The sequence below is a fragment of the Sitophilus oryzae genome, unplaced genomic scaffold (assembly GCF_002938485.1).
Source record: "Sitophilus oryzae breed Bouriz unplaced genomic scaffold, Soryzae_2.0 scaffold_857_pilon_pilon, whole genome shotgun sequence".
Taxonomy (NCBI): domain Eukaryota; kingdom Metazoa; phylum Arthropoda; class Insecta; order Coleoptera; family Curculionidae; genus Sitophilus; species Sitophilus oryzae.
In genome coordinates this window covers 3857321-3880884 of record NW_022147480.1, presented here as the reverse complement: position 1 = coordinate 3880884, position 23564 = coordinate 3857321, and the positions used below count along the sequence as shown (strand labels likewise).

Below are 23564 nucleotides of genomic sequence, written 5' to 3'. Positions count from 1 at the left end.
CTTTGGTATGAATCTTAGTTCTGACACACCCGGTATATTTCAAAATAATTTTAAATTATGCACATTGCCCTCCCACATGTACCCATAAAATATTTTGTTTCTACATCTCTCCGTTTTCGTATAATCAACCGAGGCGAATGAGGTGCGCCACCCTGTATTTATGACATACTAGAATACTCCTAACTTAATTCTAACTTATGTTTGTACTGTATGAAAATTAGCCAAAAAATCATTTACATTGCAATGCTAAGATGCTTATAGTTGCATAATGGGACCAAATAACATATTAAAAAACAGTTAACAGTAATGGTATTATAGTTTTAGATAAATATGGCTGCCAAGTCTGCGGTAAATATTACAATTCTTCCCATACGTTGAGGATGCACTGGATTCAAGACTGTAATAAACCAAAACACCACGCTTGTGAGTACTGTAAATTCCATTTCAGAAGAAAGTACGACTTAAAGAGACATGTGAAGGCAAGGCATCCTGCCTGAATATACTATTATTGGGATATTGTAAATTCAGTTTGTTTTATTAGTAGTAACAACTTTGGACAAGAAGATTAAGGAAGAATCATATCAAAAATCTTTGCTCCCAAAATAGCCGACTTAAATTCCGGTTTATCAGTGCCGTTCTAATTTTATTCAAAACGTATAAAAATATGATGTAGGGTAGATTCAATAATTTGTTGTTTTATTTTACGTTGTTAAATAAATGTTGGTAGTTATTAAAATTGTTATCTACATATACTAAAATAGAAAAATTCTAAATTGTGACTGACTCACTGATTAATCACGATCCTGCCCAAACCACTCAACGTAAGAAGCTCAATTTTGGCATACAGGTTGCTTCTAGGGTATAGAGGTGCGATAAGAAGGGATTTTTCGAAATTCCAGTTCCAAGGGGGGACACCACCCCTCAAATATTACAATATTTTTTATTTAAAAAACGGTCAAGTTTCCGAAAAAATGCTTAAACACGTATATTTTATTTTGTTTTTTACATATTTTAAGATTTTTTAAAAATGTATTCAGGGTGTTTCGAAAAATGTGGTCGTTGATTAATCACGATCCTGCTTAAAGCGCTTGACGTAAAAAGCTTATTTTCGGCAAACGGATTTTTCGAAAGTCAAATTCCAACGAGATGAAATAATGGAAATTCTTGAATAGCTTATCATCACCATTACAAATGATTAATTCGACGCGAACGAAGTCGCGGGTACACGCTGTTAAAGATATATAATTCTAATAAAAATAGAGAAGGTATAATAATTATTTATTAACACAAACATCCGATACGCTACTGAAGCAGGTAAACTTAAAATATTTTATTGTAAAATTTAGCTTGCTAAATAGTAACAAGCAACATTTTATAACAAGCATATTTATATTTATTATGCATAATAATGTAAAAAATACCGAGGGTGCCATTTAAAAATCAAAAGTTGTAGACATTTCCGGTGAAATCGGAAGTGACCGAAAACAATTGAATGTGTCAATCAATCCTACTTTATGTCGTATACATACATACCAAATTTTATCCAAAAAAATCCTTATGGGTTTTTCGCCGCTGCACTGCAAGAAAAATCTACAAAATAAAATAGTTATTTTTTGTAAACACTTCTGGCGTTAAACCTAAACGGACGCTGCTTGTCAGAAGTTGTGTTTACAGTAATAAAAATTTGCCTAACAAAGAAAAAAATGCTTAACGTTTCGGAAAGTTTTCTCTTTCCGTCGTCGGAAGCAAAAAAATATAAAGAATCAAGAAAAAAAAACTATTTAAAATATTTAAATTGAACTATTCGAGAACACTTTACTTTTTAAAACAGATACGTCTACAAGAAATCGTTGACGTTCTGTTAAATGACATTGTATTAAGTTAACCAGAACACCTTATCACTGAGTGCGCCGAGACGACGACCATTCGTGCCATGAACCTTGGCACGTCTAATGTCGAGGATGGAGAGCTGGCCTCTGTGGAGCCGTCTCAGATACTGGCTTTTCTTAAAGCCCTGAGACTGTATGATGAGTTATAACTCGTTATAACTCAAGAAAGGGGAACACACAATAGATCTATAAGGTCGCGGTGATTAACTCCCCTTCTAAACATTCTACATTCTACAAGTTAAACTTCAAAATTAACAATTACTACCTGATAATTACTTAATAAGGTAAAACCAAAAAGCCCAAACTTTCTGTATGATTATTTTTAAATTTCACGTATGTTATGTTTATTTATGTAATGTTCTTTAAAATCAAAGAAGCGATTGCCATACGTTACTAACATCTACAGATGCATGAGCAATACATTTATTTTTATTAGATTGAATTAAAAAAGCCTCTTTTATTTTTCTTTTAGAGACTATCGCTTCTTTCATTATAATTTTGGCGTTATTAAAATTTATTCTGTGCCCTGTATTTTAAAATCGCGCCTTCGATTACGTAACTCAAAGTTTAATTGGCATCGCTTACACTTGGTTAACAACATATTGAAACTAGTTATATTAATCTTATTATAATTTTAGATAGAATTTCTTGTGAGCTGTGTGGCAAAAATTACAACTCTAGCCACACACTAAGAACTCACAAATATCAAGACTGTAACAAACCAAAAAAGCACGGTTGTCCATACTGTCAAGCACATTTCGGTCGAAAATACGACTTAAAGAAACACATCATTAAAAAACATCAAACTAACAATATGCCTGTAAATAGCATTGCTTGAATTGTCTCGTTTATAACTACATACTTTATTCTTTCAATAAAAAATATGTTAAACTTAAATATGTTTGTTTTTTAAAGATACAAAAATTGATTCATCGCTTTGAACTAACCGCTGCACACCTGAATATAATAATAATTAATATTAATTAATACTTGAGGCATGCCTGCGCATAAGACAGTGTGTATTTAGATCAGAAATATATTTGCCGCTGCCAAAAATGGTGTACAATAAACACCAATTTTGGGAAAAAAGCACCAAAAATACCAAATTATTTCCAAAAAATACCAAATTATAACCAAAAATATGATTATTCTTTTTAGTATCTAAAGAATTTAAGATATTTGGAACTTTAGGACCTATTCATGTCAAACTACGATAATTAGGTCAGAAAAACATATAAGCTTAATTCGAGTTCCAAAAAAGTACAGGGTGGGTCAAATTCGACGCTTTTAAATGGAAACACCCTTTTCTTTTCGGAGATAGACGAAAACTAATATCGGTGTCTGGAGCTCAATTTTCATCAAAAACATGATGGTGAAAACCGCATATCAATATCTGTTACCGTTTCGGAGTTACGGGGTATTTTTCAAAAATGTGCATTTTTAACAAATCGCTGTAACTTTTTTGCTATGGAAAATTTTGTATTTTTATGAAAACATTTCCAAAGCACCTTTTTACGTAAAATTTAATGGTTTAAGTATAATTTTTTTTAAAATTAATAATTTAAGAGTTATCAACAGAAAAATTAATTTTTTATTTGGGACACCCTCTATATTTTTAATTAGCTAAAAAGAATTTAAAATTACCTTTCCAAAAATATAGCACATTTGATATTTTGTTATATTCCCCTTCGAAATACAGAATTTTTTAAAGTTCGCCACTTTTAACTAGTAGGCTTTGGGCCCCTAATTAATGATATGCCCTTTTTCAGCAAGACGACGCACCGCCTTTGAACGCTGAAGTTATCAACAAATTTTTACAGCCATATACAAGAATAATTGAATAGCTAACCAAGATCCCAGCTGTTGGCCGTCGAGGCCGCCTGACTTAGTGCCCATGGATCTTATCCTATGGATATATTTGCGGAAGAATAAAGGTTTCTTATTCTTCCGTATAATCTAGACAAGAATTAGAAATACTTAGCACTTATGAGAGGGTATCTTTCACCCCCACTGAGTTAATGAATTCCGCGAGAAATGTTCAAAAACTGCCCCGTCTGTCCATAACAGAAGACGGTCGATATGTCCTGTAGCAAAATCTCATGTCTTGGTTTGCTATTTATTTTTATTGTTATTAGATATAGTATTAAATGTGTTGATGTTGGTTAAATATATTTTAAATTGTTATAAAATTCTGCATCTCTCATACCAAATATTATTTTCGTTTTAATAGATGCTCACAGCTAGATTTTTTTTGCATTACAGCCTGTGCCGTTCAAAGCCTACTTATTTAAAGCGGGCAAATTTTTATATACTCTATATCTCGAAGAGGAATCGAGCAAAATATCAATTGTATTATATTTTTGGAAACGTAATTTTAAATTATTTGCAATAAATTAAAAATATACAGGGTGTCCCATATGAAAAATCAAATTTTCTGTTGATAATTATTAAATTATTAATTTTAAAAAAATTATACTTAAATCATTAAATTCTACGTAAAAAGCTGCTTTGGAAATATTTTCATAAAAATACAAAATTTTCCACAGCAAAAAAGTTACAGCGATTTGTTAAAAATGCATATTTTTGAAAAACACCCCGTAACTCCGAAACGCTAACAGATATCGATATGCGGTTTTCACCATCATGTTTTTGACAAAAAATAAGCTCCAGACGCCGATATTAGTTTTTGTCTATCTCCTATAGAAAAGGGTGTTTCCATTTAAAAGCGTCGAATTTGACCCACCCTGTACAGTTCTAGAACGGTTTAAAACAGTCGCACAGTCTAATTACGACAATCATTCATGTCAAAAGTTGCAAAAAATCATATTGTGCCAGTGTTTTGAACCGTTCTAGAACCGTACTTATTGGGAACTCGAATAAGCTACTGTCATGACACGTTTAAAAAGTCATGTTAACGGTTCCATTAACATCGATACTTCAGATATTTATAAAATAAAATCTAGATATAAAAAGTGATTGAATTTTTTTGTTATTTGCGCTATTTGTTACTTATAAGCTCAAAAATATAATTATATGCACAAGAAAAATAAGAAATTCTAACGAGATCCATATTATGTTTCCATGATGCGAGTTCTTTAGTTTCTCGACAGCACTACTTGATAACGGTCAGTGATCTTTTCTGACCGAAATGTTGTATTAATCAAAATAAATAAAGACAATGGAAGTCCGAAATTCTTTTAGTTTCCAATACTTAATCATTCTCTACCACATTCAAAGTAAGAAATAGGAATACATTAGTGTTTTTTTTTATTATTACATTTATGGGAGTAATAATAAATTTATGCTTGAGGTTAATGTGTCAGCAATCATTTAACTTAATAGGCTTTTTATTTATACAAATATGACTTTATTTTTGTTTTTTGTAGTTCCAGTGCTCTCACGCAAGGAACTGCCTTGCCCAAATTGTTACAAAAAATACAAGGGAGTGCAATCACTACAAATTCATTTGACTAGATGCTTGGACGAGCGCCAGTACGACTGTATATTTTGTTCTATTAAAATAGAAGGAAAAAATCGTCTAAGGAAACATATTCTCTGTACTCATTTGGATTGGCTTATAGCAAACTATAATATGAGAAATGTAGGTGCCATTAAAAACGAAAAGATAGATTAAAAACGGCGTGTAATAATTGTATATGCTTTTAGATCAAAATATTATACATTAAAATCCGTTTAGAGTCTCAGATAAACCAAAGTGTGTAAAAAGTGTAAACAGAGTTACACAAAACAATTAGTGGAATAAATTAGTGGTTTCAATTAGCTTAGAAGTTTGTTCCTTTAATTTCAATGTAAACATTCATTCATTTTAACTTTTCCACTAATTATACTTTATTACTACTTACTATACTTACTTAAATTTGCGGGAAATATCATTTTGGCCTTTGATTATCTTTCGTCAAGAGAAATGTGATTAAAAATCAAAAGTTGATTGTTTAATAAGCTAAAAATTAGACTTTCACTATGGATACAACTGACTACCGCAAGCTGTTTCTAGGATACTTTGTTAATTTTAGGGTGTATTAGTTTACCGGTCTGATTCGCCTGGTTTTGCAACGGAATACAGCCTTATTGTGTTTTTTAGACATTGTGAATGATCGTAAACTAAAAGGTATAAAGTGTAATTGAACCCACTAATTTATTCCAACAATTGCGAGGTTCTGAATGAAGCTTTAGTTTGTGCAGTTCAAAAATTTTGATTCAGTAAAATCTATCTCGTCTTGATTTTTAACTGAGCGTTTCCACGGTTTTAGATAATTGTGACATTTGTTGGTTAACAATTTAACGTCAGAATTTGTTTATGAATGTGTATTTAATTTTTAGGTGAGTTTTTTAAGAAACTTTATATTATGTGAGTTTTTTTTAACATAATTTAATATTATATTTGTTTATACAATACCCACAGGTTCCAGAAATATTTATATAATTTAATAAGTACCAAGCCGAAAACAAATGAGAAATTTTTAAATGAGGTTACACTTACGTCTTCTTTTTAGGTTATTTGAATAAAAGCCGTCAGATAAATAGCATGAACTACTAAGGAGCTAGCAACGTTTTCGAGAAAGTGTTTTAAGACGTCTGGCTCTTTGATATATCTTTTACTATGCTCTCTGGAACAGCATGCGGCCCGTCTGGCTGCCGATACCCGTTGCTGTCACTACTGCGCATCGGAAGAAGATCCTATATTTCTTATTACTTTAGTCCTATAAATTCTGGCAGTATTTCCTTTCCATCTAGATGGATTCTTTTCAAGTTTTTCAAACTTCGCTTTCTGGTGAATGGCACTACTGCAGTTTTATCTGAGTTAATACTCAGCCCGACAGTCCTGCACCATCTCTCAGCGATGCGGAATCCTCTTTGGATAATATCACACAGGGTGCCTTCATGTTTCCCCTGTGCAATGATGACTATGTCATCTGCGTACCCTATGCAGTAGTATTTAATACTTTACTATTAGAATATAAACGAAAATACAATAAAAAAGTCTTTGACCTGACCCGGATTCGAACTCTGAATCATTGGTTCGTGGTCGGAAACTCTACGCACTGCGCTATGGAGACATATTCGGTTTATATTCAATAGTAGAATTTATAGGACTAAATTAATAAAAAAATATAGGATCTTCTTTCGATGCGCAGTAGTGAACGCAACGGGTATCGGCAGCTAGACGGGCCGCATGCTGTTCCAGAGAGCATAGTAAAAGATATATCAAAGAGCCAGACGTCTTAAAATACTTTCTCGAAAAAGTTGCTAGCTCTTAGACTACAACTGAATGTATAAACGAAAAAATAGGTTTGCGCAAATTTTGTTCATTTGAGAGTCTAAACGGCCCTTTAGAGGTCTCATAGACGCTCAGTTCTTTAACACAGGCGGACTTTGCAGGTCGCAGTTTGCCCAGTTTTAGCTGTGCAGTTTTATGCCAAATTAAGTAATTAAGGTTTTAATTATTATTTATTATTTATTATTTTATTTATTATTTTATTTATTATTTTATTTTTTATTTTTTTTTTATTAAGTTATTAAGGTTTTTACTGTATGAAGCATAATTAAGCTGCGCATTTTTTTATTTCTGTCACAAAAATCCAATATGTTTATATTATTAATTTAAAGTTTGAAACACCCTGTGGAATATATTAAGACTGCAAGAAATTTAAAAATTTCTTGCTTGTTTCATTTTATTATCTACCTACATCCTATCTCGATAGTTTATATTTTCATTCATCCCAATAGATTTATTTTTGTTGGAGATATTCGCTTATGAAGAAAACACTAACATTTACGTACACGTACCTATACCTGCACAAGCCAGGTTTACACACGCAGTCTGAGCGATAAAACTGAGCGTCTGTGGGGGCCTTAAGTATGATCTAGGGTAATAATTGTATATGTCAACAAAGTTACCCAATTAATTTAATTCAAATATTTTTTTTTGAAATTACCTCATACAGGGTCGCTTTTGTGTATGGAAACGGTCGATTATTAGGTAAAATATAGGAGGCACCCCATAGGTATTTACAGGGTCGGTCATAAAATCGTGGCACATCAAAGTTTTATTTTTTTGAATGGAACCCTTTGTATATTATTGCATATTTCGGTTCTTCCTTCAATTCTAAGCAAAAATCGAAACACACAGTGTACCTCATACCAACCGTTTCCGAGTTATTGACTTTTGAAAATATCACTTAAACAAATTGATTTAATTAATTTCGATATGTTCAGTTTCATTTAACGATGCCATTTTGCCGAAACTGTGATACTTAATTGTAACTAATATTGTTAAACTGTCTTGTCTAAATGTGAACTAATATTTGACATTAGTTCTTAAGTTAGCAATGTTAACATTTAGAGATGTATAAAATGAGAGTATAGCATGTCTGGAAATTACAAAATTTTCGTTTAGCATTTCAATTCTTCAATTTATGTACACTGTGTATTACGATTTTTGTTTAAAATTGAAGGAAGAATTGAAATATGTAATAATATACAGGGGGTTTCATTTAAAAAAATAAAGTTTGATGTGACACAACTTTATGACCGATCCTCTATACTTAGATTTACTAGTAACTAATTGGAATTTAAAAGCCCATTACAACAGTATCATAGTTTCGGCAGAATGGCATCATTAAATCAAACTAAATACATCGAAATTAATTAAATCGAATTGTTTTTAAGTGATATTTTCAAAAGTCAATAACTCAGAAACGGTTGCTTTGAAGTACATTGTGTGCGCGATTTTTGCTTAGAATTTAAGGAAGAATTGAAATATGTAATAATATACAGGCGGTTCTATTTAAAAAAATGAAATTTTGATGTGCCTCGACTTTATAAATGACCCTGTATACTTAAATTTATTACTCGTTAATAGATATTTAAAAATCCTATAACTTTTGTATTTAACTTTTTGCAGTACCTCCTATATTTTATCTAATAATCGACCGTTTCCATACATAAAAGCGACCCTGTATAATATCTTTTTTACATAATGCCATACGATAAAAAAACGGCTTCAGAACTGGCTTAGAAATGACGATCATTGTCATTTTATATGTAAATTTATAGGAAGAATGTAAACGATCTTCATTTGCAACCCATCTTGACGCCGTTTATTTTTCGATTATACTGTAGAATATATTAATATTGCTTGTTATGTCGAATATTTTATTTTATTTAGCTCTAAAAATCATTTATATAAATGTTATATGTTATACAAACCCCAGAAATTTTATTTTTTAGTTTTGGTACATTAAATTTGTTAAACTTAAAAATAATGGTTTTATTAATTTACCATATCAATTATATTAAATAAATATCCTTAATTGAGGGAATAAAAAGCACGTATTCACAATCTTTTACATGCATGTGAGATTATAGTCAAAATATAAAAAATATTGGGAATATCTGCGAAACCGTTAAACATTTTAAAATACTTATTTATTTTTTATTTTATTGTATTTGATTTTCCGTATTCAATGTTTCGCCACACGTCATTGTCAAATTTTAAAGCTCATCAATATTGTTACGATGAATAGATTAAATATATTAAAAAAACAAAGCCGTACTTGAAATTAGTTTAAATAAATTGTATTTAAGTGCCCGAAACAAAGAAAATATTTAGTGTGGCATATCGTTGTACAGGGGGGACCGAATTCTTTCAAAACCTGAAATAAAAAATGCAGGTCCGTATTTAAAAAAATTAAGTTGGCCTATGTGTCTCACAAATTATCAGCTAATTTGAAAATCTGAAAATGCTGTCAGAGAGCCTGGATAAAGTGGATATGGAAACGTGCAATTAGTTTTTGCATTTTCTAAAAAGTAACGACAGGAAAAAATAAAATTGATTTCCAAAAATCTTTTATTCCAAAGAACTCGGCAATCCTTGAAATTTTTGGAATTTTTTTTGATGGCATCTTGGTGAACGGTTTCCGAGATACCAATGCTCGTACGTCGAATTTGTAGCACCCTGTATTAACATCATTATTTTTTGTTTTGGAGTAGTTTAGTTTCAGTATTAAGCGTTAAAAAATAATATAAAATGCCTCACTGTTCTTAAACAGTTCAAAATAATAAACTGTTTTATTAATTTCTTTTTTTGTACATATTTAAATTAATAACTAACAAGGTAAAGGTATAACTTTTCTAACATTATATTCTTGAATTTATGTAATGTATAATTTTCGTTTTAGTGGAGGTGTTTCCATGCGAACAGTGTGGCAAACAGTACAAAACAAAGAACAGTATGAAAGCACACAAATCCCTAGACTGCGGTAAGGACAATAGGTTCACTTGCCCTGTGTGTTTCACTATAATCAAGCGGAAATCTAACCTTAAAGCTCACATGAGAATGGTACATAGATTGTAAAATAACCAATAAATTTATATTTTTTGAAATACTACTTTTATTGAGACTTTTTTAATCATCCTGTAGAAATGTCGTTTAAGATTGTTAAATACACCAACAAGGTGTGTTTGAAAATCTAGGAGACCTTGTTCTCTGTTAAGTTGCATTCATTTCTTTAAATTTGAATTTGCATACATTTAACAGTACAGGGTGAGTCAACGATAGAATAAAGTCCATTATCTCATTTGTTTCGAGGTTTACAAAAATGTTAAATATAAAAGTTATAATATAGTTATATATAGTTATAATAAAAAGTGTGGCGGATATAACATATGTTTTTTTAAATGCCAAACACCCTATTTTTGCGTAAAATTCCATAACTTTTTTACATGTAATGATATATACCTAAAATTAATCGTTTTTGTAATATTTAAACTTGTTTAAACAAATGTTAAATTGCAGTGTTGTAAAAAATTGTCATTGTTTCTGAAGTTGGAATACCAAAATTTGGCGTGAGAGTTTTATAGAGATGAACAAAAAGATATATGTAAAAATATTTTAGTTAAATTCTACAGGGTGTTCAAAATATACTTATGAATTTCAACTACTTAAAATTAAAAAATCTCAAATTTTTTAAATGGTACATCCTATATATTTTCATTTTTTCTGATAGATTTTGCAAAGCTCTTCAACTTTTATTTGGTTTGCCATACAATTTTTAATAGTATGCGATTTATTCCATTTTTTTCTATTTTTACACTAATTTTTAATACAATTACGCTATAACATCATAGTTACCGTGACAAAACAAAAATATTTATTATCTTTAACAAGTAGTTTAATAATTAGTTACAATTATTAGTTAAAATTAATTAACTTTACTAAAATAAACTAAAATCGTAGTCCCGAATTTCTTGGTGTATATTATGAAAGATAACACTTGAATGTTCTGTCGGGGCGAATAGCCACAGATTAGGATATAATACTAACTAGATTAGTTAATTGTTGGCGATTACTGATATAGGAATTTTCTTCGGCATACAGTAAAGTTTTTTTCTCGTGGTAATTTTGGTTATAATTCATTTCCTAAAGCCAATATTACTACAGCCGCGAAACCGTCCCATTACACACTGAAAATTATATAATATAATATGAAAATGTTTTCTAGATAATCTATATCTATTCTTATAGTACTTAGCAAAGTACTATATAATATATAGTACTGAACCAAAAAAAAATGTTTATCTTGGCTTGTTCGTGTATATCAGTCACTTCGTATATATGAAAAAAAACTTTTTTAAAAACAAGCTTTTATTTAAATACACTAAAAAGAAAAAAATAAACTTTGTCTTTAAAACTTTTATTATGAACTTATAACGTCATTACACATTTTAATATTATATAAAAGCTTGTCGCGAGATTTCTCTACATCAATAAACAAGTAAATTAACTAAAACCTGTGTCTACCCTGTCTCATTTTCAAAGTTTGTGTTATGATAGACCACTAGACCAGGAATTACAAGATAAAGTTGTCGTACCAGATTTTTACGAGTGCAACTGTACACTCAAATCTCGCGACAAGCTTTTATATAATATTAAAATTGTGTAATGACGTTATAAGTTCATAATAAAAGTTTTAAAGACAAAGTTTATTTTTTCTTTTTAGTGTATTTAAATAAAAGCTTGTTTTTAAAAAAGTTTTTTTTCTAAAATTTATTTATACTATTTATTGTATTAAAAGGCAAATTTTTTACACTAGTGCAAAAAACACCTTGACATTATGAATGACAATGGAAATTAAGTTTATCCATCAAGAAAAAAAAACTTAAAATAACTTTCACCGAACAGATATTTGTGTTATATATTTATTGTCTTAATGAGAAACGATTTTAAAACATCTCTATTCTTTGTTTAGTCTGATTTGATATTAGTACACGTTTCCTTAACACAAACTTCAACGAAAGTCACAATTCATTTTCAGGAAAATCTGTAACTATTATCTTTACCTCCTACCTACTACTATTTATACTTATTACAACAAATTAAATTAAAATTCATGTTTTGTTCTTAACTTGCTTAACAGACATATTAAATTTTATATCCGCCACATTTTTTTGAAGCACCCTGTATACTCTATAATAATTTTAAAACGTGTATTTTAACTTTCCCTATAACTTTTATATTTAACATTTTTTTGTAAACCTCGAAACAAACAAGATAATGGACTTTAGTCTATCGTTGACTCACCCTGTACAGAGTGATCCAAAAAAAGCTTTATATCAGGTTTCCTGATATTAAATAAAAATGCCTCAGTTTCTTGATAATATTATACAAAAATACTAATTATAATTTATATACAGGGTTGTTCACCACATACGACACGGAGTATTGTAGCTAAACGATTAGATTTTTACAAATTTTAACTTTTGGGTTCGTTGAAGGACTATTAGAGCTACAATTTAGAAATAATTTTACAAGATACAGAGTGTCCCAAATAAGTAAAATATGCTATAGTGGTATTTTTTTAAATGGAGCACCATGCATATTATTCTATTTTTAGATTCTACGATTGAAATAAAGGTAAATTTTATTAAGGTTTATCACACTTAAACCTTACCGTTTTTGAAATATTTTCAATTTTGTGAAATGGCAGTAAAAATGTTAAGGCTTCATTTCTCCAAGGGTATCAAAGTTTTTAATACTAAATATTTACTGAAGTTTATTTATTGGTCAGTTATTGTATCGCAATAATAAAAATTATACTACCTTCCACAGAGTGTCTAAAATTTTATTTTAAATAATTACTAGCTTTAAACGGCAATAACTTGTTTAATTTAAATGGAACGCCCTGTATATTTTAGGAGAATCAGATGCATAATTTAATTGTCTATCAAATTGTATTATACCACTTTTTACCTATCCCTTCAAGTTTTCGTAGAAAATGCATTTTCTTATAATTTAGACCTCATTTATCAATATACCCATTGAATATTGACATTTTAGATTGTCTTTAAGCAACAAATGTACAAAATGTACAGGCTAGTAATATTATCGTTTTTAACAGAATGATAATATTACTAGCCCATTTGTATACAAAAAGAAAACTATTCAAAATCTTCATAAAAGAATATACCATTAATTAAATATACCACCATTATTTCCGCCCAAATACTAATTAATTACATACTTAATTATGCTCGTGAATTCATTATTCTAAATAAATGTGGATTTAAATCAGAAATCAATATAATAATAAGTTATAAAAATGAACGTCTCTGTTGTTACAAATAAGCATATGTCAAAAAATGAAATATCATTTTTAAGGTGTTACTTTTTACCACACTGTCTAATACACATAAAAAAATCAGTATTTTAGTTTTTGGAGCAATTATTATTAATCAACGCAAACAGTCAATTAATGTAGTTTGAATACTGGAATCATATTAATTGGTCCTCTTTAACAAATATTTAAACAGTTTTTTTATTTTTTAATGAAATAAACAAACTATATCGACAATATTAGTATCTGTACTTTTAAAAATTTGGTACATCTTTAAAAATAATCTAAAATGTCAGTATTCCATGGGTATGTTGATAAATGAATTAAAATTACAAGAAAATGCATTTTCTACGGAAACTTGAAGCTATAGGTAAAAAATGGTATACCTAATACAATTTGATAGACAATTAAATTGTGCATCTGATTCTCATAAAATATACAGGTTGTTCCATTTAACTTAAACAAGTTATTGCAGTTTAAAACTAATAATTATTTAAAATAACATTTTAGACACTCTGTATAAGGTAGTATAATTTTTATTATTGCAACACAATAACTGATCAATAAATAAACTTCAGTAAATATTTAGTCTCGTATTTAGTATTAAAAACTTTGATACCCTTGGAGAAATGAAGCCTTAAAATTTATTGACTGCAATTTCACAAAATTGAAAATATTTCAAAAACGGTAAGGTTTAAGTGTAATAAACCTTTATCAAATTTACCTTTATTTTAATCGTAGAAACTAAAAATGTAATAATATACAGGGTGTTCCATTTAAAAAAATACTAACTTAAATAATAACTTTGATATGTTTGATTTATTTGGGACACTCTGTATCTTGTAAAAATATTTTTAAATTGTAGCTCTAATAGTCCTTCAACGAACCCAAAACTTACAATTTGTAAAAATCTAATCGTTTAGCTACAATACTCCGTGTCGTATGTGGTGAACAACCCTGTATATTACTTTAGTTTTTTCTAAATTTATTTAGAGACCTACTTTACTGCTGGCTGTATTTAGTTTGTTGACTTGTGCCTGTAGTCCTTCAGGACTATTGACAGTCCTAATGTCATCTGCGAATCTTAGATGGTTGGTATTTGATTATTTGAACAATTAAAATGATGTCAATAAGTAATTATCAGTTTCTTGAGTTTCTGCATTCTTAAATGTGATTAGTGAGCTTATGTGTAATTTGTTTCTATGCCCTAAATAAATTTTCTGTTTTAGCTAAACCGCTACGATGTGACAAATGCAAGAAATCGTACAAGCTAAAGAGTTCCCTGTATACTCATCAAAAGTACGAGTGTGGCAAAAGCAAGTCCTTCGGCTGTTCGAATTGCAAGAAACTATTTTGGCATAAGCACAGTCTTCGAGAGCATATCAGCAAAAAGAGGTGCAGATTACTGAACATAGAAAGTTTGTTCTTGGACAAAATACTGTAATCTAAACATATCCTATAATATATTTAATTAATGACTAGTAATTAGAAATGATTATGCTTTAAGTCTAGTAGCAAAACAAATACACCAGGTGTCCCCAAAAGACATATACCCAGTTCTGTAGAAATTCTTAAACTAGGCTGACTTTTTCGGTTCACCCTGCATATTTATTTAGTCTTTAGTAACATACTTGTATCGTTTTTATTAATTCGCTAAAATAAATTTAACAAATCGCCATATATGTATACGAAACAGATGTAATTTTATAAAAACTAAGATAGAGATATTAAAAAATGTCAAAAAATTATCAAGTAATTTTATTTCAATAATATTAGGGCTGTTTAGCCATAATTCAACGTTACGTCATCATTATATGTCAAATATGGGTTTTAGGGTGTGTCTGAGAACAGTTCATATTGTTTAGAAAATTTTAAGTACGTTCCGCCCCTAGATCACATATACTTACGTGGATAAGTAAATCACTATGGAAACTGTCGCCCACATATCAACGACTTCCATTTATTTTCCTATTTTGTTGCAAACGCAGTGCTTCTACTCTAACTATCCTTGTCCAGGACTTATCGTCCACGCGCCAAATTTGAACATTAATTTTAAAAATTTAATATATAAAATGCATATAGTTGAAAAATAAATTGAATGTTTACTGTCAGAAAAATTAAATTATATAAAAAATACATTTAGCCACTCCATACGAATATCAATATTCTTAGGAAATCTAACCAGAAAGTATGCCATGTGGTTTAATATAAATAAAAGAACAACTGAATACTTACTTGCCTATGAAAAGATAATTCGGGGACATTTATATTAGAACTTCCACATACCAAACACTTTCTAGACATTTTTACGAGTATTTAGAAAGTCCAATGAAAAAAAAAGAAATATAATTAAACAAACTTAAAATTAACTTCTCACTGAACACACTCCTTGGCTCTATAAAAGCGGTTGATAAAAGAGTAATTAATACAATTTTTAAAATAAAAAACGAAAAAAATACGCGTCACACAGTGGACATAAGATTATGACATATGATTATGACAATATGATGACATTGAAAAGTTGGTTTTCATAACAATGTAGGGCGGGAAAGTGAAATAGCAACCAAGCGGTTCCACCGTTTCTACGGAAATTTGAAATAATATAGTTCCAGCCTCAGGCGCTAGGTGGTGGTGCAATTAATTTTTAGGTTAAGAAGTTGCTACGAGTTTTTGCCAGATGGCGTTAAATCAGAATTTTTTTGTAGTTTCCATAGTTTCCAACGGCCATTGTCATACTATTGTCAAATTCTCAAAAATCATTGTCGTTGTCATAGCGCCAATCATAATATTATCAAATGATTATCAAAACGTTTTTCAAACTATAATTTGTTATAGGTATGTGTTTTAATTAGACAATTCCTTTTGTTTGTGGCCCTAAAAATATAATGTAAGTCTTTTACTTTTGCTATCATTTAAATACCTATTTATATCTACTCCATTTACAAAACTTTGGGCGTATTACGTTGGTCTTGTTTTATTATAATAAACGATGTTTAAATATTTGACTTATAAATAAAAACTTTAAATAATAAATAATATTTCACATGTTTGGCTTTAATTTTATTTAAAAATTGTATAAATTATACTGTTAAATCTTATTTTTTACACATCACAACGATACTTGTTATTAGTATTGTTGAATTTGTGTAAAAAATAAGATTCAATAATCAAATTTAATTATTTTAGAGTATAATTCAATAAATACGCTCATTTAAAAAGCCCGCGCTTCGATCTATTTAAAACGTAAAAGCCCTACTCAATAGATGGCGCCACTTCTGTAGGACCATTTTTCAGTATGGCAGAGTCCATTCTTTTTCTAGCTAGGTATATTCTTTGATGTATAATTTGTACTTTCTAAAACCGTATAAAATTTTGATTATTTTGGAAATACGTGCAACTTTTAATGCGCATGCGCAAAATAAGGTCCTCGACAAACCTGTTGAACGTTTCATAAGTGCAATAAAGAAGGTTTGAAAATAGCATGTCGTGATGTTGGATACATATTTTCTTATGCTAAACTTATGGCGTTGATTTATCCACGTAAGTATATATGATCTAGGGTTTTAGAGAGTTCGACAATATATGACGTGACGTTGAACGATAGCTATGAACATTCTATAGCTGTGAAATGATTAAAAAAGGTAGGTTAAATTCTTACAGATATAGAGATTACTTACAGAAGTTATTTTAACGTTAATTTAATTTTCAATATATTCAAAATTTACTGTGGTACTTTTCGGATTGATTTTGATGGTTTTTTTTCAACTTTTTTCTTTCTTGTGATATATTTTTTTTTTAATTTTTAGGTGGCAAGAAATTTTGTTGCGTCACTTGTCAGAAATCGTACAAAGAAAAACGTTACTTGGTTAGGCATGTGCGTTACGAATGCGGAAACAAGGGAAAATACTATTGCAAAACTTGCGACAACAACTTTAAAAGGAGATACAGGTGGTTAGCGCATAGCTGCCAAATGAAAACTGACAAACGTTAAGAAATAGCTTTATGGCAAACTGAATTATTTTATTTTTGTGATATTTTTGGGTTTTCTATACAGGGTGAGTTTTGAATAAGTTCAAATAGTTTTAGGGGGGGATAGTATATTTCTACCCCAGAAACACCAACATCTATGAGGTTTTTTCGGCAAAATTTTTTTTGGAAATTTAGAATTTTTTGAAATTATTTTTGATTTTTTTAAAATATTTGGATGAAAATTGGTGTCTGGGAGTTTTTTGACATGACAAATTTGATTTTGATGTCAATATGACTCCTATTTGTTTCTAACTGTTTTGAAGAATAATAACTTTTCGTCCGTACCTGTATAAAAGCTTTTCAAGCCAGTTAAAAAATATATAGGTGGCGCCCTCTAACAAGTAGGAGCCGGAAGTTTTCGGAATATAGTTCGGACCACACTGTATATTTTCTAATTTTGAAGGTAAAATATCTTGATTATTTTTGACTTATTTTAAAAAACGGCAAAGACAAAAGTCTTTTATCTAGATCTACCAGCCCTGAAAATATTTGCACTTATTTAAGTCTCACCCTGTATAGTGAACCGTGAGAATATTGGAAATAGTGTTTTATGTGCTTAATTATTATTAATATTTCAACTCAGATTGTTGCACTAAAATTTAAAAAATATAGAAATTGTTTTTTTACTTTTTATTTTTTAATTGTTCGCCATCTAATAAAAAAATAATATACACGGTGTTCCATTTAAAAGAACGGAGAAAAATTATTTAATATTTTAGAAAGTTTGGCGTAGAATTTTGAACACTCTGTATGATTTAAAATTACGCCATTTTTAGTAAAGTAAGTATAGACCATCTAAGATATTTTGATGTGATTTTAAGCTCTGGTATTTTTTTTCCCAGCCAGGAATATCTACAGTCTGTTTATATCGTGCATAGATTATGTGCGATATTAGGCTTTCTCGATGGATACAACTGACTATCGCAAGCTATTTTATTATTTTTAGCTGTATATCTTCTTAGACATTGTGAGTGATCTTAAATTTTTGTTGTTCAAAAGGAAAAATGATCATAAAATGAATTTTTATTTTTAGTCGATCGCAACTATAGAACAAATAAAGATGGCATGATGGAATGTCTACAGTGTCACAAAAAGTACAAAGTCCGCTCCTGCGTCGTCAGACATCTTAAATTCGAGTGTAACAAACAACCAGCATATTCGTGCTATACATGTAGTAAGCATTACAGAAGAAAGGAAAGTTTGACGCATCATTGCACTACCAAGAGACATATAATTAAAACACAAGCTCAATCCTACTGATAAAATTTAAAAAAATGCTTAGTTTAGCATTATTTTCAGTTATTTAAAGGAATTCATATACAGAACATCCTGAATTGGCGTGTTAAATGCTGTCAGCATAGCTTGTATATGAATTTATTTATGAAAATTTTAAAAATAGTCATATGTATTTGTATTTATTGTACCTGTACTGTATTTGTATATATTGTACCTGTATACTTATTTGTATACAGGGTGGTCCGAACTGTAATCACTGATTTCTGGTTTTAGAGACTACTAGAGAGAATTTTGCAGTAATTTTTTAGTGTTAGTTTCACTGGCGATGTAATAAATGTTACAATAAGACCAACAATTCTAGTCTATAATAAAATTATTTGTCTGACATTTTTTTTATTTCTTCATAAAGACAGTGAAAATAAGTATTTAAAACATACAAGGGTTGTCTCAAAAATTTTCTGTCTCACTATGGTATAACAAAATCAATTGTCAACAAAATCAATGCAATTTGCGATTTCCCAACTCTTTAAAGTATGCATATACTGATCTGGTCATCGAAACTGCGTAGTCTGGATTTTAACGTGTAAGACAGTGGTGTAGACAGCTTAAATGAACAATCAAATGTATTAAAAAGAGATAAAAGTTAGGTTGATATATTATTTCTTCTATGCGCTATTGCCGGATTTTGTATCAACATTTCAAACCACACAAGTAGGTGTTATGTTAGGTTAGGGTTGGAACTTTATGGGATGGCCATCTTGGATTTTTCAGCCAGAAACCTCCTGGCACCTCTCCTGTTTGATACGATCTAAGTAGCTTCTAAATAAGATGTCAACCGGGCTTAACTGTACTATACAGGGTGGTCCGAACTGTATTCCGGAAACTTCGGCAGCATATTCTGCAGATAAAAATAAGTAAAAAAGTTCGTATAAATGTATGTCCTAAAATGCTTAGTTTCGGAGATACAGGGTGTAGAAGGTTAATTTTTATTTCGATTTTTTCCAAATAATTTATGAAATAACGTCAATATTTAAATAAAAATTGGTGTCTGGGACATGAGAAATTTGATTTTGATGTCAATATGACTCTTACTTGTAGAGGGAGCCACCTACATATTTTTTAACTGGTTTGAAAGCTAATAACTTTAACTTAACGTCGGTTCGACCGCCTGACGACCCGTATTTGCACCTAAATGGGGAATACAGATTCGGGTCGCCTCGACGTCGGTATCTGACCTAATAGGGAATGTAATTCTACCAATTACCAACGTCATATTACGTTGGATTTTAGTCACTTGAAATTCGTCGCTAAGCACTTACGTTACGTTTGGTTTCATATTCGCTACCAAGAATACATAAAAACCTAACCAAACTACCTAATTACAAATGGATTCATAATCACTCCTCGAATATAACTATAAGTGCCTATCTAATTTCATATTATAATAATTCTGAATCATTAATCCAGACCATCAGTTTTGTCAACGGAAGTCTCCGGAAAATACTCCGGAAAACAATGAGCGCCTTCAAAATTAAGTAGATTTATGAAATAAAAATATCTATAAAAAAGTAACTCGCAAAATATTTTTTTAATTTTCTAGCTGGTTTAATCATAAAACTGTACTGTGGTTCCCCCCAAACTCAACCTTATCAATATTATTCTACTAGAAATCGAAATGTGAATATAAATTTTAAAAACAAAAAACGATTTTAAAATGGCTGACAATCGGATACTTGTTAAGAATGGCGGATTTCTGTGTCCGACTTAATATGAACTACCAATATATCAATTCCAACCGGGTCTCCAACATTAGTCGTCTCACACGACCGAAGTCATCAAACCGGACGACCGGCAATCGTATTATGACGTATATAATTCCAACGTACGCCACGTAACCTCACTTTGCGTATCAGTGATTTGTGGATTTGTGCAACTATATTTTAGTTTTTGTTTTCTCCTTAAAAAAAATGGACAGCCACTTTTTTAAGCCTAACCTCACATGTGGGAGGCGGATGGGGTCTGCTGGTTTCCTAAGCTAAAAAATGAAATTAAGATGCACCAGTGTAATGCAGCATCTCTTCCGGATAAAAAGAATTTATGGGTGGAGGCAAGACATCACTACTACTATTATTATTTTGTAAAAGCCTCGACCTTTTTCTGTAAAATGTAGATGAATGTCTAAATGCCTTTTTAGTGTTTTTTAGGCATAATAAAACAATTAAGTTTGTTTACAAAAACTTTTTATTAGGTTATGTTTATGATGTTCATTAGGTCGCAAATGCTACTTAATGGGTTGTATTTACGGACGTAAATAGAGATACGTAAATTAGATTATAAATATGAACATAAAATACAACAAAATATAATTGGACGTTACTTTAGGGATTATCAGTGAGACCTATCCTATTCGGACAACGGGTAGACGTCGGGCTAGTTCAAGTATATGTACGTCGTGCAAGCCAACATGGGAACGACGTTGGGAAATTAATAAAAAGGGTACGTTGTTATTTTGTACGTCGACAGATCGTTGGATTTACCGACTCGGATCCAACGACGTCGCTTTTAATAGGAAAGCGACGTCACCGGTCGTATCACCAGCACCCGACCTAAATTTGCACAAAGTCTGACGTCGCCTCAGGTCAGATTTAGTTCGAAGTCAGATAGATGCTACTTGGGTATAAAACTACCAAGTAAAAAATATATATTTACGACGTTTTTTTACTTAAAAAAGGACTCTTGGTAAAAATCGCTGGTTCTCGAGTTATTTGGAATCGAAATTATCATCGTTGATATAAATTAAACATCGTTGACATAAATTAAACATCGTTGACATAAATTAAACATGTTGACTAAATAGTTATTAGTCTCAAAATCATAATTTTGAAACGTTTTCGCGCCAAAAGATCAACAAACACAACCAAAACAACGTAAAACTGTTTTATCATCATTTTTTCGCAGAAAAAAATATGATTAATTTAAAAAAATAAATATTTACCAAATTTATTATTTCTTTCAAATCTATCTACTCAACGTGTTTATGTTTTTGTCAATAATGATATGTATTGACTATTTCCATTCTAAATATCTTGAGAGCGGTTGCTCGTAGTGATTTTTACCAAGAGACATTTTTTACGTAAAAAGTCACAAAAATGTATATTTTTGACTCAGTAGTTTTATACAGGTACGGACGAAAAGTTATCACTCTTCAAAACAGTTAAAACACGTGTAGCTGGCGCCCAAGGACTGTATATATTCTAAAGGACTGTTCGATTGCGTCAAATCGCCGCTGTCGTAGTCGCCGTGGAATGCTACGTCACGCGCTGACCAGCGCTCCACAGTGCGGCGGATGGTTATTCTAGCGGGACAAAATCTCAAGAGCAATGTTTGGGACTTAAACTCTAAGAACGTAGCAAATGGTCTAATATATAGCAACTATATGGTTAAATTTATTTATTTATTAACAACTTAATTTATTAATAAATAAATACAAGATAATAAAACTATGATATTATTCGTACAATACACACAAAAACCGTATTGTAAACTATTGCCAAATACATAAAATTATGATATCAAAAAACTTTTTAGCAGTTTTTTTTAATTAATTTGTAATCTTGTTACACCCTCTATAATTTATTTAAAAAAATATATATTTTATTTTGAAAATAATAAATAAGATAGATATTTTAATTTTAACACTCGGTAATTGTAAATTCATATATAGTAAGTATCTAAGACAATTTTTTAAACTCAGTGCCTTTTGATGGAGTTTTGTTTTTATACTATCCTATTGAAATGAATTTTTTTGGGCATTCACCTGTTAAGCTTGAACTCCCTGTGACTGTGACTACCTGTGTTGGTAACTATTGGTCACTCAAAAGATCTACATCATTCAATATATCGATATTTGAAAAAAAGTTAAAGTTTGATATCTGCAGAACAAAGGCACGAAGGATTTTAACAAATAATATACGTGCAGTAGAAAAGTACATACCTTTGGCAATCTTCAACATAATTTGGCTTTCTAATGAAATGTATTAGCACTTGTAAATATTTTGTTTTCGTATGATCTCTGCCTTGCTGAGCAGAAAACGACCAAATTTGGTTGATAAAAATGTATCGAAATACAAAGAATATTCATGCATTTTTGTATCAATTGGAATGTCTACTATTTATTCTTATCAGTACACATTTTTTGGCTTATTTCTAACCAAACGCTTTTGTCCCTCTCTTATCTTCCAACACACTGTGCGCTCGTCCGTCAAATGCAAAAATAACTGTCACTGTCTAAAATTTTTAGTTTGAAAATCTTCAACTCGGTCAGTAGATGACGTAAAAAAACTGACAGTGCAGGAAGATAGGAATCGAACTATCCTTATCTCTATAGTATCCTTGGCTGGCGCCCCCCACAAATAGGAGTCATTTTGACATAACATCAAATTTCTCATGTCAAGAAACTCACACAGACACCAATTTTCATCAAAATATTGGTGTTACTTCAGAAATTATTTGGAAAAAATCGAAATAAAAATGAAACTTCTACACCCTGTATCTCCGAAACTAAACATGTTAATACGAACTTTTTTACTTATTTTTATCTGCCGAAGTTTCCGGGATACAATTCGGACCACCCTATATATTAATCGTCCAAGTATTAGATTTTGGTTATGGTGCCTTCCACAAATGTTTAATTATTAATGCTTTGTTCTAATAAGTTTATTTTTTTAGCAAATGCCTTCTATTGCGAAGTGTGTTATAAATCCTACAAAACCAA

General features: G+C 30.3%; 1 protein-coding gene across 1 annotated transcript in view; it reads left to right on the top strand.

Moving 5' to 3' along the window:
• Nucleotides 1-380: 380 nt before the first annotated feature.
• LOC115889841 (zinc finger protein 39-like) overlaps nt 381-23564 on the top strand; it is a 39623-nt gene continuing 16439 nt past the window's right edge. Inside the window, exons 1-3 of the mRNA XM_030909919.1 lie at nt 381-423; nt 10091-10171; nt 14755-14943. Of these exons, the coding sequence (XP_030765779.1) occupies nt 381-423; nt 10091-10171; nt 14755-14943 (313 nt within the window). The remainder of the gene's footprint in view (nt 424-10090; nt 10172-14754; nt 14944-23564) is intronic.